The sequence below is a fragment of the Zalophus californianus genome, chromosome X (assembly GCF_009762305.2).
Source record: "Zalophus californianus isolate mZalCal1 chromosome X, mZalCal1.pri.v2, whole genome shotgun sequence".
NCBI classification, from domain to species: domain Eukaryota; kingdom Metazoa; phylum Chordata; class Mammalia; order Carnivora; family Otariidae; genus Zalophus; species Zalophus californianus.
The window spans coordinates 1,873,427-1,891,358 of record NC_045612.1 but is presented as its reverse complement, the minus strand read 5'-3'; the positions used below and the strand labels follow the sequence as shown (position 1 = coordinate 1,891,358).

Below are 17,932 nucleotides of genomic sequence, written 5' to 3'. Positions count from 1 at the left end.
AGAAGGAGTGAATGAGTTAGCATAACATAACAGAACACTTAGACCAGCTCTGGTGGTCAGGAAGACATCAGCAGGAGCAGAACTGTGTGGTTCAAGATCAGCTTAAATCTCACTTCCTCTGTGAAGTTCTCCCTGAGACCTGGCTCCCCTCCTTGGTGCCCCAGTGTGTCCTCCCTCCAGAGATGGGCTCTTCTGGCAGTGCGTCCTCATCTGTTGGCGAGTAGTTCTGCCCCTGAGGCCCTGGAGACTCTTGGATCGGGTGGCGGTGGGCTTTGTCTCTGGACAGTGCCACCGCAAGGCTGGCAGGCTACGGAATGCCCTCCTGCCCACGCAATGGGAGGGCACAGCCCCGGCTCTCACCTGCTCCAGCCAGGTGCCCACGGCCAGCCCTCCGCCGTGCAAACCATGGCCGGCAGAGGGCAGCAGCGCCCTGCCCTGCACCAGCAGGCAACCGGGCGGGCGGGGAGGGACTGGGCGGCCCGGCCGCCCCGCCAGGATAAGTCGGGTTGGGCGCGATTGCATTGTGGCGAGGGAGGCCGGGGCTCGGCTGGGACGCACTTCTGGCACAGCCAGCTGCTCTTCAACCCCAGGTAGGCAGGAGCTGGGGCTGGCGAGGGTGCGGGGCGCCAGGGTCGCTGGGTCGTGGGGCACCGCCGTGGGGCGTGCTGGCACCTGGGAGAAGCCAAGGGTCTGCAGAGCCACTCGCCTGATAGGGCAAAGGCCATCAGGCACCAGTCCAAGCCCTGAGACAGCAGCTCCTGATGCCTTAGGGACGCACTACCCCCTGAGGCTGTGGCCCCGGAGCTGGAAGGGAGGACCCCAGGCTTCTAACCCCGAATGGGAAAGCTGGCCGGCGGGGCTGGGTGCTGGGGGCAGGGCACCGGGTAGGGCGGAGGCCTGCCTGGCTCCCCACCCCCCACAGCCACCCAACCGGCCCAGCCAGGTGGCAGTGAGCCCCACAGGCTGCCACCTCGCCCTGGAGCCCGGAGCCTGCCGCTGGAGCCTGCTGCTGCCGTGCACCATGGAGAAAGTGGGGACCCCAGCCTGAGTGCACCTGCCCCTGCAGCCCTAGGCCAGGGCCCCAGCTCTGTGAGCTTCGTGCGCAGATGGTGCCCTGTGGGGTTGGCAGGAGAGCCAGCTGCCACGCCGTTCCCCACCCCGTTCGGCACCCCAGGCACAGAGGGGAGCCCTAGGCCCATCCCGGAATGGTGTTTCCCTGGGGGAGGGGTGAAGGGAACAGCCTGGCAACCAGTTGCCGGGGCCGGAAGCCAAGTGCTGGGTTCCTGGGGGCCATGGCCCCCACCCGGTCCTGTGCATCCCCCAGCAGCGTCCTCCACTGGCACCGCCCACGACCATCAGGCTGTACCTGGCACGACTTTACGAGTCCCCTGAGGCGGGGCTAGATGGAGACAGGTCGCCTGCTCTCTGGCCAGTCTTATTCCAGGCCAAGGGGGTTGGGGGGGGGCGGTTGGGGAGGAAGGTCTCCTGGACGGGCTGCCTTTGTCAGCCCCTCCCTGCCCCCAGCCCGGACAAAGGCAGCCATTGAGGGCCAGGCCTGGCACTTTGACCAGGCACCAAGGCTACCAAGGCTGAGGCTGGCATTGCAGGGGCTCAGCACCCTGACCTTCCCGTGGGGGCTCAGTGGCCTACCCTGTGCCCTTCCCAGGGACCCGGCGGGGGGGGTTGGGGCGGGGACACAGAGAGGAGCCGGCTGGCTGGCACGGGGTGGCAGTGGGGTGGGGCTGGCTGTGTGGGTCTCATTTTTCTGGCTGAAAGAAACCGTGTCCTTTGTCCCCAGGTCCCAGGGGGTGTCTCTCTGGGGGTGGGGGGTGGCAGGGAGCCCCCTGGCCAGAAGAGCCCGGGTGGGGGTACGAGCACCAGATAGCGAGTCCCTGGCCCGGGCCTGCGGACAGAGAGGACATTGTTGGGGTGGAGGCAGGGCTGTCGACAAAGCTGCCAGCTGTGGTGGAGCCCAGCCGCCAGGCCCTTGGCCCCCTGCCCCCCGCCCCCGGCCTCCCTCCTCCCCAGGCCGCCAAGCCTCAACGGTGTCCCTCCCACTCAGGACAATGCCCCCCACAGCCGTCTTGTGCCCGTCACCACTGCCCTGGGCCGGCTGAACGCGTGTCGCACTGCCCAGGAGACCCCTCCGTTACTCCCTTCCGAGGCGGTAAGTGCCCGGGGCCCCTGTCCGCAGAGATGTCCCCGGGAGGGCAAGGCAAGGCAGACCGAGCAGTCCAGGGGAGCCTGGGCCTCGAGGCCCCAGATGCTGTCCCTCTATGCCCTCAGCCACACGCCCCAGACATGGCTGCCGATATCCCGGGTCTAGAGGAAATGCCCCTGTCCCCAAGCCAGGCCTGACCTTCCTGTCTGTGTTCCTGAGATAAGGGGCTTGGGGCCCTTCCTCGGGGCTCGGCCTCCAGCTGGCACGCCCGCCAGGGCCCGGCCTTGTGTCTCTGCTGCCAAGCTGCAGGGCACTGGGTGACAGCGGGCCTGCTCCTGGCTGGCATGTGCCACGTGCCCAGCTGTGCAGGACCCTAGCTCAACTCAGGGCCTGGCTTCTGTCCCCTTCTCTGTGGTTCCTGTGCCCAGGGGCTCTGTCCGGCGTGGGGTCTCTTTCTGTGCCTCTCTCGCCTGATCACCTCGGCAGCCAGCTGGGAGGTGGGGTGGAGGGCATGCAGCAGGGGCCCCGCTCAAGCCTTCTCTGGAGGCTTGGGGTCCCCACCTGGCCCACGGCGGATACCTTTAGTCTGAGCTCTGAATGGCTGCACAGGTGTAGGTGGGGGTGCCCGTGCCTTGCTCCCTCCCCCTGACCGCCCTCTCTTCAGTCAGGCTCCCCCCTCTCTTTTCTCTCACGCCTCCCCGTTAACACCCCCAGGGGCTGGAGCCCACAGGCCAGGGAACAGGCCTCCCCCTCCCCCCACACCTCGCATTGTCTCTTGGTGCCCCCCCCCCGCGCCACCGTGTCCCCCAGCCCCCACGCTGTCTGGCCCTCGGGTCTCCGCCAGCCCCTGCTCTGACCAGCTCCCAGCCCTCTGCAGCCGGCCCTGTACTCCTCTGCCCTGCAGTTCTCTGGCTGCCTCAGTTTCTCCCTGGCTCTCTCTCCCTCCCCGGCACTCCTTCTCCCCTCTGGCAGGGGTCCCTCTCTACAGCTGGCCCTGCCTGCCCACGGCGAGTTTTCTCTCCCTGCCCTTGACGTCCTTGTCCTTGCCCCCTTCCCCCTCGGAGGGTGCTGCGCACCCCTCTGCCTCCCCCATATCCCCCGACCAGTACGCCCTGCTTCTGCCCTGCGCTGCCCTCCTCTCCTGCGCTTTCCTGTCTCTGTCATTCATTCGGAGCCCTGCTGTTCGCATTCCCCTGGCTCTTCATGATCTGCCCCCTCCTTCAACAATCTAGACGCATAAAAAGTAGGAGATGAAAGCAATTCTTTCCTGGGGCACACATGTGTGCCCCCCACCCGCCTTCTCCCCGCGCCTTGGATACTCTCTCTCTCTGCTTCTCTCCGTCTCCCTCTATCTCTGTCTCTCTCCTCTCCCTCTCTTTCTCATCTGTCGCTCTTCTGGATTCTTCCCTCCCTCCCTTCCTCCTTCCTTCCCTCCCTCCGGTGCTCTCTCTCCACCCCTCTTCCCTGGGGCCTTTCTCCGCCCTGACGCTGCAGGCCTCACTTGGCTCTGCCCCCCTCCCGGCCCCCCCCCCCCCACCAGGTGCCCGTGATGGCTGCCCGGCGCCCCTTCAGCCCCCGCCTCCTGCCCGTGCTGCTGCTGTACCTGCCGCTGCCCCTGACTCGGGCCCGTCCCTTCTCCGCCCCCAACACCACCTTCAACCACTTGGCGCTGGCTCCGGGCCGCGGCACGCTCTACGTCGGGGCGGTGAACCGCCTCTTCCAGCTCAGCCCTGAGCTGCAGCTCGAGGCCGTGGCCGTCACCGGCCCCGTCTTCGACAGTCCCGACTGCGTGCCCTTCCGCGACCCGGCCGATTGCCCGCAGGCCCGGCTCACCGACAACACCAATCAGCTGCTGCTGGTGAGCAGCCGGGCCCAGGAGCTCGTGGCCTGCGGGCAGGCGCGCCAGGGCGTGTGCGAGAAGCGCGGCCTCGAGGACGTGGCGCAGGTGCTGTACCAGGCCGAGGACCCGGGGGACGGGCAGTTTGTGGCCGCCAATGCCCCAGGGGTTGCCACGGTGGGCCTGGTGGTGCAGGCGCCGGGCCGGGACCTCCTGCTGGTGGCCAGAGGCCTGGCGGGCAAGCTGTCAGGCGGGGTGCCGCCCCTGACCGTGCGCCAGCTGGCCGGGCCGCAGCCCTTCTCCAGCGAGGGCCTGGGCCGCCTCGTGGTGGGCGACTTCTCCGACTACAACAACAGCTACGTGGGGGCCTTCGCCAACGCCCGCTCGGCCTACTTCGTCTTCCGCCGCCGCGGGGCCCGGGCGCAGGCCGAGTACCGCTCGTATGTGGCCCGCGTCTGTCTGGGGGACGCCAACCTTTACTCCTACGTGGAGGTGCCCCTCACCTGCCTGGGCCAGGGCCTCATCCAGGCTGCCTTCCTCACGCCAAGTACGCTGCTGGCGGCGTTCGCCGCAGGCCCCGGTGGGGCCCGGGCGGCGCTGTGTGCCTTTCCGCTGGCCGAGCTGGATGGGAGCATGGAGCACGCCCGGCGCCTGTGCTACACGGCTGGCGGCCGGGGCCCCGGCGGCCTGGAGGAAGCCACCGTGGAGTACGGAGTCACGTCCCGCTGCGTTGCCCTGCCCGCCGTGAGTGGCCCCTCTCACCCTCCGCTGGGCTCCTGCCGGCTCGCGCTCTCTCTCTGTCTCTCTCTCTCTGTCTCTCTCTGTCTCTCTGTCTCTCTCTCTCTCTCTCTCTCTCTCTCTCTCTCTCTCTCTCTCTCGGCCAGCCTGGCCTGCCTCTCTGGCCCCGGCCCTCCGCACTGTGTCTCAGGCCGAGGCAGGGACTGCCACATGTTAGTCCCGGGCTGTGGGGGGCTGGGTGCTGTCGCGTGGCAGTCGCCCGTGCCCTCCTGCCTAGGGGATGTCGAGGAGGGGCCCAGCTCCTAGGGGCTCTCGGCCCGCTTCTTTTGGTCTTTCTTCCTCTGAAGTGGTCAGCTAGTCCCGCCATGGGGCTGGGGGGGGCCCCCGACCCCTCTGCCCTGGGGTCCCCCTGGGCTCCCCGGCCCTGCCCTGCAGCCTTGACTCCCTCTGGGCCCCGGGAAGACACCTCCTGCCTCTTGCCGGGATTGATTCTCCCCTCCCGGGCCGCGCAGGACTCCCCGGAGTCATACCCCTGCGGCGATGAGCACACCCCCAGCCCCATTGCCGGCCGCCAGCCCCTGGAGGCCAAGCCTGTGCTGCAGCTCGGGCAGCCCATCAGCGCCGTGGCAGGCCTCCAGGCAGACGGGCACACGATCGCCTTCCTGGGGGACACCCAGGGTCAGCTGCATAAGGTGAGGTGAGGGGGCTGCCCTGGTCCCGGACCCCTGACACCAAGGCCTCTACCCTGCTGGGCTGAGGCCCTGGCTTACTGGCTTGACTGGGTGTGGCCCGGCCCTGCTGCGACTCGGGGACGCCCCAGGTACCTTCCATGTGGCTGGCCGGGTGCCACCTCCTGGGGGCTCCTAGTTGCATGAGTTGGGATGACTGCCCAGGAGGCTCCTGGGCAGCCCCAGTCTCTCCAGCCAATGGCGGAAGCCGACGGTCAAGGTGGACAGGGAGGGATGCCATGGGGTAGGGGTGGGCAGTGCCTGGTCCCCAGAGCCAGCCTGGCCCCAGAAGTCTCTCTGAGGCAAAGTCCGGCCTCCTCCTGACCTGTTCGTCTCCCTGCGGCTGCCCTTCTGGCCCTGGCACCAAGGCCCGTACCCAGAGTGGCTGGGTGATGGTGAATGGGGGAGGGGAGGTGAGCAGAGCAGGAGGCCCAGGGGCCTGCCCCACCGTCCGTGGCGTGGCCTGGCCTCCCTGGTCCAGCAGGAAGGAGAGCTGGCTGTGTGAGACAGGATGCTCCCTGGTAGCCCCAACCAAGAGGAGGGCACATGCCCTGAACGGTCGGCCTGTGGCCATCTTGAGAGCAGGCCTTGTCGTCCCTCCAGGTCTTTCTCAATGGCTCCCAAGGCCAGGTGTACCACTCCCAGCAAGTGGGGCCTCTGGGCTCGGCCATCAGCCCAGACCTGCTGGTGGACAGCAGTGGCAGCCACCTCTATGTCCTGACTGCCCAGCAGGTGAGGCTTGTCACCGGGGGTGGGGGGCACACAAGGCCCGAGTCCCTGCACCCACTACCTCTGTCCCTCACTGACCATCCAGGTGGACCGGGTACCCGTGGCAGCCTGCCCCCAGTTCCCTGACTGTACCAGCTGCCTTCAGGCCCGGGACCCACTGTGTGGCTGGTGCGTCCTCCAGGGCAGGTGAGCACAGGGCCTGTGCCCAGACTTGGGCCAACAGGTAGCGTGTGCAGGGAGGGCGGCCCTGGAAGCAGCCCTGGGCCTGCCAGGAGGCCAGCTCGGCTTCCTGAGGTGGAGGTGCAGGGCCTCCGTGGAGGCCCTCCATCCCGCGCCTCGCGGCCCAAGCTGCTCTCTTCTCATTTCCCAGCCCCACCCCCAGGCAGGCCTCTGTCGCCTCTCCCAGGTGTTCCCCGGCCCACCTCAGCTCCAGGAACCCCTTATGGCAACCCTCCCCTCTGCAGCACTGTCAAGGCCAAAGCCCGCACATCGGCCACGAAGCCCTGTCTGCTTGACCCCTTCCGCTTGAGCACAGTCCCTTTCCGTTCCCCGCCACCCCCCCACCCCCCCGCCTCCGCTCACGCGCTCCGGCTGGGCCTTCCTCCCAGCCCTCTTGCCACCCATCACCTGGGGAGCCCGAGACCCACCTGGTGACCCAGTGGGCCCCTGCCCCACAGGTGTACCCGCAAGGGCCAATGTGGGCGGGCCGCCCAGGCCAACCAGTGGCTGTGGAGCTATGAGGACAGCCACTGCCCGCACGTGCAGAGCTTGCTGCCAGCCCAGCGCCCCCGCCAGGAGCCAGGCCAGGTAAGCTGCCTGCCCCTGCCTGTCTGTGGGGGCCACCCATCAGCTGCCCCCCGTCCTCTGCTCCCACCACGCTCGGCCCGAGCTCCATCTCCCTCGGTGAGAGGCACCGCTCCCCCCCTACCGAGAAGCCCCTGCCTGCTCTGTTTTCCTTGCATGTGTCCCAGGTCACCTTGTCTGTCCCCCGGCTGCCCACCCTGGCCATGGATGAATACTTCCATTGTGCCTTTGGGGACTATGACAGCTTGGCTCACGTGGAAGGTCCCCACATAGCCTGTGTCACCCCTCCCCAAGACCAGCTGCCGCTTAACCCTCCAGGCACAGGTGAGGGGCCCCTGGGGCAGGAGGCTGGGGGCCAGGGCAGGAGCCAGAGGGGCAGGAGCCCCGTGACCCGCCCTGCTGCCACCATCCCCTCCCAGACCACATCACCTTGCCCCTGGCTCTGATGTTTGAGGATGTGGCTGTGGCTGCCACCAACTTCTCCTTCTATGACTGCAGTGCTGTCCAGGCCTTGGAGGTGGCTGCCCCGTGAGTGCTGGGCCTGGCTGCTGGGTAGGGGTGGCGACCCCTGATGGTGCCCAGCCTGAGCAGCCCCCTGCCCCTCCAGGTGCCGCGCTTGTGTGGGCAGCCTCTGGCCGTGCCACTGGTGCCCCCAGAGCAGCCGCTGTGTGTACGGGGAGCACTGCCCAGAGGGCGAGGGCACCGTCTACAGTGCCCAGGAGGTGGGTGGGCCCCGCCCCCGCCCCCACCCCCCCTGCCGCCACAGACCCACCCCACGCTGGGCCCTGCCCAGGCCCCTCAACTTCTGAAGGGCTAAAGGGGCTCCTTTCCCCAGGTGGATGTCCAGGTGCGTGGCCCAGGGGCTTGTCCCCGGGTGGAGGGCCTGGCAGGTCCCCTCCTGGTGCCTGTGGGTTGGGAGAGCCGTCTGGCCCTGCATGTGCGGAACCTTCAGCATTTCGGAGTGAGCAGGGGATGGGGATGGTGGTGGGTGGAGGGGGGGGGGCATGGCGCTGACTGTGTCCGGGGTCCTGACACTGTCCACTCCCAGAGCCTGCCCGCCTCCTACCACTGCTGGCTGGAGCTGCCCGGAGAACTTCGAAGGCTGCCAGCCTCTCTGGAAGAGATGGCCGGGGACGTGGGCCTCATCTACTGCCAAGCCCAGGAGGTGTGCGGCCGCCCCATCCTCACCTGCCACCCGATGCTTCCTGCAGCCCTCAGATGCCCCCCACACCCCTTGCCTCCCAGATTGTTCTAAGCCATCAGTGTCCTGTTGCCACTCACGAGGCAGGCAGGCCCCGGGCATGCAGCAGGAACATGGCACCCCCAGCCTGTGCCCTAAGGCTTGCAGCCTGGTGGGAGACGTGGGCACTGAACAAAGGCACCCATTCTGGGAGGAGTGTCCTGGAGGAGACAGGGGTCAGGGCTGTCCAGAGTTGGGCCCGGCCTGACCCCACCCTCCTCCTACAGTTCCGCCCCTCCACGGCCCAGCCGGAGCTCCCGGTGCCCATCTATGTCACCCGGGGCAAGGGTCAGCGGCTGGACAACGCCCATACTCTCCATGGTGAGCCTGGGGACGGCAGGGCACGTGGGACAAGGCATGTGGCAGAGGGGAGGTGCCTCAGCGCCCTGCCTGACCTTCCCTAGTGACCCTGTACGACTGCGCCGTGGGCCACCCTGACTGCAGCCGCTGCCAGGCAGCTAATGGGAGCCTGGGCTGCGTGTGGTGCAGCCATGGCCAGCCTACCTGTCGCTATGGTCCTCTGTGCCCCCCCGGGGCCGTGGAGCTGCTGTGTCCCACTCCCAGCATTGACACAGTGAGCCCCCAGCCCTCCTACCTCCTCCCCATCTGCCCTACCCCCCCCCCGACCCCCGCTGTCCTAACCTCACCTGGGTCAGACCAGCCCTGCTCAGGCCCCCAGGCCCTAGCAGCTCTGTCCCGCCTCAGGCCGGTCGGCTGGTTGGGTACCCCCATTGCAGAGCGGATGTGGGTTTGGGAGACTCCATCATCATCCTTCCCTGCTGCAGATCGAGCCCCTGACTGGGCCCCCCGAGGGCGGCTTGGCCCTCACCATCTGGGGCACCAACCTGGGCCGGGACTTTGCTGAGGTACAAGATGCCGTGAAGGTGGCTGGCCGCCCCTGCAGCCCTGAGCCCTCTCTCTACCGCACCTCTGCCCGGTGAGGCATCCGAGCTGCCGGGGGCTGAGGGACGCCCTCCCGGGGAAGACCCTCGGAGAGTGGCTACCCAGAGAGAAGGGGGGCTTGCAGCCAAGAAATGCGGGCCCAGGTCAGAAGCGCCAAAGGAAGACCAGCCAGGGGAGGGAGAGAGAGGGGAGCAGGCAGTGAGAGGGGTGGCAGCAGGGGCGGGGCGGGGGGGGGAGGTTCTGGGCGTTGGCTCGCGGGTGGCCCACGGCTCCCCCTGAAGATGCGTCTGGTCCATGGGAGCCCTGAGCAGCTCCTGGGCCTCCATTCCCCAGGATTGTGTGTGTGACATCCCCCGCCCCTAACGGCACCACAGGGCCAATCCAAGTAGCCATTAAGAATCGGCCACCAGGCATCTCAACCCAGCATTTCACCTACCAGGTCAGCACCACCCCAGGGTGGTACCCATGCAGGGGATAGTAGAAGAGAGGGGCAGGAGGGAAACCTAGGTGACGTCCAGGAGGAACACCATGGGATCTGAGTGATCATCCCGGCCACCAAGTGGAGGACCGGCCGCCAGTGCAGCAGGCGGGGGGTGGGGGGTACTGAGGGAGAGCAGGGACACCTCCAGGCACTAGCCGAAGCCAGGAAGCCCCAGGTTGGCGATTGGATCTCAGGACGTAGGGCTTGGGGGGCCTGGGAGGTGTAAGCCGTGGCGGAGGAGGAGGCCGTCCCGAGGGGCAGAGGCGCAGTGAGGAAAGAAGAGCCCCCTCGGGGGGCCAAGGGCAGCTGGGAGGCTTCCGGGAGGAGGGTGCGGTCAGCTGTGGCCCGCAGGATAAAGCCGCAGTGCCTGGGGACTGGGGCCTAGGTGAACAAGTGTCAGGCCAGGCTGCCATGGCTGCCCCAGCCTGCTCTGTCCCTCAGGACCCCATCCTGCTGAGCCTGAGTCCCCGGTGGGGCCCCCAGGCAGGGGGTACCCGGCTCACTATCCACGGGCAGCACCTCCAGACAGGAGGCAGCATCAGGGCCTTCGTGGGTGGACAGCCCTGTCCTATGTGAGTATCTCGCTACTGTGCCCACCCTTAATGGTCTCTGCCCTCATTGAGGGAGGCAACTTGGGTCTCTGGTGAGGTAGCCAGGCCCAGGCTCGAGCCCAAGATGCCAGACCCCTCTCCACCCTGCAGCCGGGAGCCGGTGTGTCCTGAGGCCATTGTGTGCCACACCATGTCCCAGGCCAGCCCAGGAGAAGCTGTGGTTCGAGTGGTCTTCGGCCACGCCCAGCGCACGCTGCTCACCAGCCCCTTCCAGTACACTGCCAACCCGCAGCTCGCGGCGGCGGAGCCCAGCGTCAGCTTCCGGGGGTGAGGACCTCGTCCGCGGCACGCAGCCTCGGCTCGGGCCGGGGATGTGGGGCTGGCCCGGGCCACCCGCCGCCCCCCACCCGCCGCGGCTAACTACTGTCCTGACATAGGGGCGGGCGGCTGATCCGCGTCAGGGGCACGGGCCTGGACGTGGCGGAGCGGCCCTTGCTGTCTGTGTGGCTGGAGGCCAAGGCGGAGGTGCAGGCGGCAGGGGCCCAGCCCCAGGACCCGACCCTGAGGAGGAGCTGTGGGGCCCCTGCTGCGGCCCCCCAGGCTTGTATCCAGCTCGAGGGGGGCTTGCTGCAGGTGTGCACCCCACCGGCAGGTGGCAGGGCTGCTCTTGCCCAGTGGGCCGGGGGATAGGTGGGGGGGAGCCACTTTGCCCCCTGGGAGCGAGCCAAGAAGCCCCAGCTCACCCCTCCTTGTCCCTCGCAGTGCTCCACCGTCTGTTCTGTCAACTCGTCCAGCCTCCTCCTGTGTCAGAGCCCCGCTGTGCCAGATGGGGCGCACCCCCGGCGGGTCTTCTTCAGCCTGGACGGCGTCCACGTAGACTTTGCCAGCGCCAGTGGGGGCCAGGACTTCCTGTACCAGCCCAACCCCCGTCTGGCCCCCCTCAGCCGCGAGGAGCCCACCCGCCCCTACCGCCTCAAGCCGGGCAATGTCCTGGACGTGGAGGTGAGGGCGTCCTGCGGGCCGGCTCTGTGCAGGGACCGCGGGCATGGGCCGGGCGCCCCGGCTCAGGCCCCTGGTCTCTCCCAGGGCCAGGGCCTCAACCTGGGCATCAGCAAGGAGGAAGTGCGCGTGCACATCGGCGATGGCGAGTGCCTGGTGAAGACACTCACGCTCACCCACCTGTACTGCGAGCCACCCTCCCGGGCCCCGCAGCCCGCAAATGGCTCCGGTACCCTGCCACAGTTCGTGGTGAGGCGGGGCTCCGGGCGCAGAGGGGGCTAGGCAGCCAGGGCCCTGAAGGCCCGCACTCAGGAACCCTGACCGCCCCCCCCCCCCACCATCAGGTTCAGATGGGCAACGTGCGCCTGGCCCTGGGCCCCGTCCAGTATGAGACTGAGCCCGCTCTGTCCGCCTTCCCCGTGGAGGCCCAAGTGGGCCTGGGTATGGGCGCTGCCGTGCTGATCGCCGCCGTGCTCCTCCTCACCCTCATGTACAGGTGAGAGGCTCCTCCCCGTCATGCACGCGCCTGCGCAAACTTCCCACTGCGCTTTCCGAAAGGCTTGGTGGCCTCGGGGCCCTGGCCGGCGCGGGCCTGTGGCTCACACCTGGTCCCCCCGGGGCTGCAGGCACAAGAGCAAGCAGGCCCTGCGCGACTATCAGAAGGTTCTGGTGCAGCTGGAGAACCTGGAGATTGGTGTGGGCGACCAGTGCCGCAAGGAGTTCACAGGTGGGGAGAGGGCGGTGGGGAGGGGCACAGAGGGCCCACCTGGGCCTGAGCCCACACCTTGGTGGCTCCTGGCCTGCAGACCTGATGACCGAGATGACCGACCTCAGCAGCGACCTGGAGGCCAGTGGGATCCCCTTCCTGGACTACCACACCTACGCCGAGCGAGTCTTCTTCCCAGGGCATGGCGGCGGCCCACGGCAGCCAGCACTCGAGGGGTCTGGGGAGGAGGGCCGCCGTGGCCCCGTGCGCCAGGGCCTCACGCAGCTCTCCAACCTGCTCAACAGCAAGCTCTTCCTCCTCACAGTGAGGGCTGTGCGGGTGGGCGGGCCTCGAGGGGCATGGAAGTGGGGCTGGGCGCGGGCTGGGCCGGGCAGCAGGTACGGGCACGAAGGTGGGACGATGTGTGGGACGCCCCTGCCCCCAGCTCATCCACACCCTGGAGGAGCAGCCCGGCTTCTCCCAGCGGGACCGCTGCCACGTGGCTTCTCTGCTGTCTCTGGCACTGCACGGCAAGCTCGAGTACCTGACTGACATCATGAGGACGCTGCTGAGTGACCTGGCCGCCCATTACGTGCACAAGAACCCCAAGCTCATGCTGCGCAGGTCGGCTTGGGCCGGACCATGGGCCCGGAAGCAGGGGTGGTGGCTCCCCGCTGAGCCACACCCCACCCTCCCCCACCCCGGCCCGGTCCTGGGGTGGGCAGGGCCAGGAACGCCCAGGAGGTGGGCTAGGACAGAAGCCACTGGGAGGGAAGCGGACGGGCCTCTCTCCCAGGGACGTGGGCACGAAGGGCTGACAGGTGGAAAAGCTCTGCCTTCCCTTGTTTGCCCAGCTCAGCCCGGTGCCGGGGGGTGGGGGGTGGGGCCTGCAGCAACACCTCTCTGACCTGGGGCCCGCTCCCTGCAGGACAGAGACCATGGTGGAGAAGCTGCTGACCAACTGGCTGTCCATCTGTCTCTATGCCTTCCTGAAGGTGAGGGGCACCCTGGCTGACGCCTTCTCCCCTCGCCCCATTTCAAGGCTGCTGCCTGGGGCCTCACCGACCCAGGCGCGCATTCCCCCGGGGCCCTGGGGTACGAGGCGGCGTGGGAACGGGCAGGGCTGGGGGTGGGGCCGAGGCCGGGCTGTCTTCGTCCTCCCTCCGCACAGCTGACTGCCCCTCCCTGCAGGAGGTGGCTGGTGAGCCGCTGTACATGCTCCTCCGGGCCATACAGTACCAGGTGGACAAGGGCCCCGTGGATGCCGTGACTGGCAAGGCAAAACGGACCCTGAACGACAGCCGCCTGCTTCGGGAGGACGTGGAGTTCCGGCCCCTGACGCTGATGGTGCTGGTGGGCCCCAGGGCCGGCGGGGCGGCGGGGAGCAGTGCTGCGCAGCGCATGCCCGCGCGGGTGCTCGACACAGACACTATCACCCAGGTCAAAGAGAAGGTGTTGGACCAAGTCTACAAGGGCACCCCCTTCTCCCAGAGGCCCTCAGTGCACACCCTAGATCTTGGTGAGAGAACCAACCACCCGTCCCTGCACGGGGCTGTCCCCACCCGGAGATGCTCAGCCCTGCGCTGCTCCACGCGGTGGGCGGCGGGGCGGGGCGGGGCGGCTCCGGCCTTGTCACCCTGAACGCACGACCAGTGCAGACTCGGGGAACAGGCTGCAGGCTAATCGGCTTCACTGGGTGTCCCCAGAGTGGCGCTCGGGCCTTGCTGGCCACCTAACCCTGTCAGATGAGGACCTGACCTCGGTGACCCAGAACCACTGGAAGCGACTCAACACCCTACAGCACTACAAGGTGCCAGGCTGACAGGGGCTGGGGGGGGGGGCGGGCCCCCACCTCTGGGTCGGCCAGGGAAGGAGCCCAGCCTCCACTCACCTTCCCGCCAGGTCCCGGATGGAGCCACCGTGGGGCTCATCCCCCAGCTGCACAACGGAGGTGCCGTCTCCCAGAGCCTGGCCCAGAACTGCCCCTTGGGGGAGAGTGAGTCCTCTGGCCCCAGAGCTGGAAGTGGGCAGGCAGGAGTCCCGGGCACGCCGTCTGCCTCGCCTGGGTGTCCCCGACACCTTGCCAGGGGGCGAGCCCAACCTCTAGGCTGGGCCAAGGGCCTGGGGCGGATGAGGCCAGCAGGTCGTCCTGGTAGGGGAGCTCTGGGACCATGGGGGGGCGGTGGGCTGAGCTCTTTTCCCCTGCCTTCCTCGGCGCCCGCCACCCTGCCCCGTGGCCAGGTGTCCCCAGCCAGTGGTGTGGGATAGGGGACCGGGGCGGCGGACTGAGGCCAGACGTCTGGGCCCTCAGACATTCCCATGCTGGAGGATGCTGAGGAGGGTGGGGTCCGCCTCTGGCACCTGGTGAAAGCCTCTGACGAGCCGGAGGGAGCGAAGGCGCGGCGCAGCAGCCTGAGGGAGCGGGAGCGAGAGCGGGCGCGGGCCAAGGCGATTCCGGAGATCTACCTCACCCGCCTGCTCTCCATGAAGGTCGGTGTGGCCGGGGGGGGGGGGGGGGCTAGGTCCCTGACTGAGCCGTGGGGGAGGGCGTGGTCCTGAGGGCCAGAGAGGTGGCCCGACCCCCTGCCGGGGATCGGCCCTGGCCCACACCTGCCTCCCACACAGACCGTCCCCCCCTCCCCCCCCCCCCCCCCCCCCCCGCCTTCCAGGGCACGCTGCAGAAGTTTGTGGATGACACCTTCCAGGCCATTCTCAGCGTGAACAGGCCCGTGCCCATTGCCGTCAAGTACCTGTTTGACTTCCTGGACGAGCTGGCCGAGAAGCATGGCATCGAGGACCCGGAGACCTTGCACATCTGGAAGACGAACAGGTACGTCGCCTGCTGGCCCCCAGCCCATGCAGATGGGACGTGGAGTCGCAGAGGGGTAAGGGCATGGCCCACGAACCCAAGCTTGGTGGCATCCACCCTGCATTTCTGACACGGACCCGCAAGACAGCTCCCTGGGGAACTCAGGTCTGGGGCCCAGGCCAACGGTGCCCATGGCTGGTCTGTGTCCCCAGCCTGCTGTTGCGGTTCTGGGTGAACGCCCTGAAGAACCCACGGCTCATCTTTGACGTGCGGGTGTCAGACAACGTGGACGCCATCCTCGCCGTCATTGCCCAAACCTTCATTGACTCCTGCACTGTCTCAGAGCATAAAGTGGGCAGGGTAAGGAGTGAGGACGAGGGGCTCCCGGGGTAAGCCATGGAGGCTCAGCAAGGAGCCCTGAGTGGGGCTGGGAGGGGTGGTGCATAATGGGGGCCAGGAAGCTGGGGCAAGGGGGCACTGGTGGTGCATTCAGGGTGACAGGGCCGGAGCTCCCCCCCGCCCCGCCCGCCTCCCCGCTCAGGCCCACTCCTACCCGGAGCAGGATTCCCCAGTGAACAAACTGCTCTATGCCCGGGAGATCCCTCGCTACAAGCAGATGGTGGAGAGGTAGGTGTTGGGGCATCAGGGCTGGGGGTTGGCGGCTGCCTGGCCCTAACTGTGTCTCCTCTGCCAGATACTACTCCGACATTCGCCAGAGCTCTCCCGCCAGCTATCAGGAGATGAACTCGGCTCTGGCCGAGCTCTCTGGGGTGAGGCATGGCCCAGGGGGCACACCCCTCCACCTTTGGGTGGGTGCAGGGGGGAGGGGGGAGGGTTGGGGTTTAAGGTCCAGGCTGGAGCCTCACCCCTCCATGTGTGGTCCCCAGAACTACACCTCTGCTCCCCACTGCCTGGAAGCTCTGCAAGAACTCTACAACCACATCCACAGGTATTATGACCAGGTGAGGCCCAGGGTCCTCCGGGTGGTGGGGGGGGGGAGGGGCACGCCCCCAGAGCCCAGAGGGAGGCCCCGGGAATCTCCCTGGGGATGGAAGGAGGTGTCTAGGCCAATCTGGGCAAGAGGGGAGGAAGGGCCCAGTTTGGGGAAGAGGCGTGGCTTCTGTGCAGATGCCTCAGGGAGGCCTGGGGCGGCCCCTGCCGGATCCCCAAGCCGCTGCTGAGATGGACTCAGGGCTGGGGGGCCCTGGGCTAATGGGCAGAGGGCAGAGGCCTCAAGCGAGGCGCCCTCCTCTGCTCTGGCAGATCATCAGCGCCCTGGAGGAGGACCCTGTGGGTCAGAAGATGCAGCTGGCCTGCCGTCTGCAGCAGGTAGCAGCCCTGGTGGAGAACAAGGTGACTGACCTGTGAGCTTGGGCCCTCGCGGATGCCCAGGGCCCGCCAGCCTGGAGAGGAGCAAGCAGGACCTCCCACCGCAGTGCCTTAGGGCCCCTGGAGGGAGACAGCAACTGAGGAGGGGCCGGCGGAGAGCGGAAGGGGGTTGTGCCCACCGAGGGGCTCCCTGCCGCCTCCCACCCACCGGCCCTTCGCCCGGCTGTTCCCCTACCTGGGCTTCTTTCTAATTTATAGTAGTCCTCACCTCTTCCTCTCCACCTCCCCCACGGTATTTATTTGCTTGCTGGAGAATCACATCTGGAAATAAAATAGAAAAACATCTTTTTAGAAAAAGTCCAATCCCAGCCCCTGCCTTTCCCTGCGAGTCTACTCAGTGCTCCCTTGCTTGGCCCTCCCCTTGGCCCCATGGCTGTGACCTCTGCCTGAGAAAGAGGGATCGTCAGGCACCCCCAGGCCATGCTCTCTCTCCCTCGCCTCCCCTATGCCCCCCCTTCCCTACCAGTTCTTTCCCGGCCCAGGGAAACAGGACCAAGTGTCTCCCACCTTGGGCTAACCACAGTCACTGCCGAGCCCCCTTTGCTTCTTTCGGACTCCCTGACAGTCCCCAGCTGGACTCCCGACTCCACACGTGTCCCCCTCTGTTCCCTCCTGGTCGCAGCCAGAGTGATCTTTCTAAAGAGCAAAAGTGCCCCTCAGCCTCCACGGGAATCTCACACTAGTGCCCACACACACTAGTGCCCACGGGCTCCGGGTAGGACCCTTAGCTGCCCAAGGCCTTCCCGCCTCTCTCCCACCCCCAGCCACTCTGTGGCCAAAGAGGTCTCCCGTCCATCCAGCTGTGGGCCTCGCCCCAGCCAGGCTCTGCGCCACCCTGGAAGCTTACCCACCCATCCCTTTCTGGAGGAGTCGACTCTTTCTGGTCCCTTGTACGTGGCCCCAAAGTCCCAGGCTCCAGAGGGCTCTGCCCGACCCGGAAGTCCCTCTGTCACCAGCCTGCCTGTTAGAGCTAGAGGAGGACCCCTGAGGACAGGGCCAGGGTGGATGGTTCCCTGTGCTTCCCACAAGGACCTGGGAGGGAGGCCACAAGGTGTCAGCGCTAGAGTCCTGAGCGGGCAGGTTCCCAGGATCCGACAGTGTCCGGGCCCCTCCGGGGGGAGGACCCAGTTGCCTTCAGCTCATGCCCCTGACTCAGTCAGCCAGAATCCCCGGCGACAGACACCATGTTCAGAGAGAGGAGAGCTCCAGCCTGTCTAAGGGGTTAATGAGCCTCAAGAGAAGTGGGAACCTGGCTGAGAGGGGGCGGGGAATGGGGTACCCATGGGAATGGGAAGCGTCACCTTTGGAAAGGCTACAACAAAGGCCAAGCAGGAAGCCAGGGAATGTTCCAAGAGTGTCACTGGTGCAGTAGGGCATGTGCGGTGGGGGGCGGGGGGGGGCTCAACATGAAGACCAGGCTGTCCACTAACCCCCTCAGCTGACTGCAGCTCTGGAGTGTGGGGACGGAGCCCAGGAAGCCGGTCGCTGACACGTCCCCACTCAATGGGCCCCCTCTGCCACCCCTGGGGCACAGGGGCTGAGCCGAGGGACTGGGTAGCTGCATTCTCTCGTGGCTGCCCCCTTGGTCCTGGGGCCCCCCTTGGGACCGTGTGGGGGTCCCCCTTGGCGCAGGGACTTAGCGTGGAGGCTGGGTCGCGCCACGTCCCCACCGTGGCCCCCTATGCCAGCCGTGGGGCGGGGGCGGGGGGGGGGCGGCTGGTCCTGGGGGCCAGGCTCTCCTGGGCCACCGTGGCCGCACCGCCTCCTCCCCGCCGCATACCTTGCCCACAGCCGAGCAGCTGGGAGGCTATTTATAAAGGCGGGTGAGATCAGCGGCCGAGGCTATAAATGCGCGGG

At 67.5% G+C, this 17,932-nt stretch overlaps 1 protein-coding gene across 4 annotated transcripts; it reads left to right on the top strand.

The window, feature by feature from the left end:
• Positions 1-478: 478 nt before the first annotated feature.
• Positions 479-16,367, top strand: PLXNB3 (plexin B3). 4 transcript variants are annotated; one of them, XM_027607716.1, is made up of 37 exons: positions 479-590; positions 2,063-2,167; positions 3,702-4,742; positions 5,249-5,428; positions 6,068-6,196; positions 6,279-6,379; positions 6,871-7,000; positions 7,165-7,321; positions 7,417-7,525; positions 7,605-7,719; positions 7,833-7,958; positions 8,046-8,162; positions 8,465-8,558; positions 8,642-8,811; positions 9,023-9,174; positions 9,474-9,579; positions 10,063-10,193; positions 10,323-10,499; positions 10,610-10,805; positions 10,935-11,174; positions 11,259-11,420; positions 11,516-11,667; positions 11,798-11,898; positions 11,978-12,201; positions 12,323-12,501; positions 12,806-12,872; positions 13,069-13,230; positions 13,318-13,396; positions 13,584-13,687; positions 13,780-13,873; positions 14,189-14,367; positions 14,547-14,707; positions 14,899-15,046; positions 15,249-15,313; positions 15,381-15,456; positions 15,574-15,648; positions 15,950-16,367. In XM_027607716.1, exons 3-37 carry the CDS (start codon positions 3,711-3,713, stop codon positions 16,052-16,054), a joined length of 5,595 nt encoding a protein of 1,864 aa, XP_027463517.1. In that variant the 5' UTR covers positions 479-590; positions 2,063-2,167; positions 3,702-3,710; the 3' UTR covers positions 16,055-16,367. The 4 variants fall into 4 exon arrangements, with proteins under 4 accessions (XP_027463517.1, XP_027463515.1, XP_027463516.1 ...); XM_027607714.1 differs by having other exon boundaries at positions 13,069-13,396; XM_027607715.1 differs by having other exon boundaries at positions 13,069-13,396; positions 15,574-15,635; positions 15,950-16,360.
• The last annotated feature ends 1,565 nt before the right edge of the window (positions 16,368-17,932 follow it).

Excerpts from the sequence above, each read along its gene's own strand:
- PLXNB3 (XM_027607714.1), top strand. The coding sequence starts at position 3,711 with ATGGCTGCCCGGCGCCCCTTCAGCCCCCGCCTCCTGCCCGTGCTGCTG. Across the intron at positions 12,502-12,805 it reads CCCAAGCTCATGCTGCGCAG|GACAGAGACCATGGTGGAGA; the intron begins GTCGGCTTGGGC and ends CGCTCCCTGCAG. Across the intron at positions 12,873-13,068 it reads GTCTCTATGCCTTCCTGAAG|GAGGTGGCTGGTGAGCCGCT; the intron begins GTGAGGGGCACC and ends CCCTCCCTGCAG.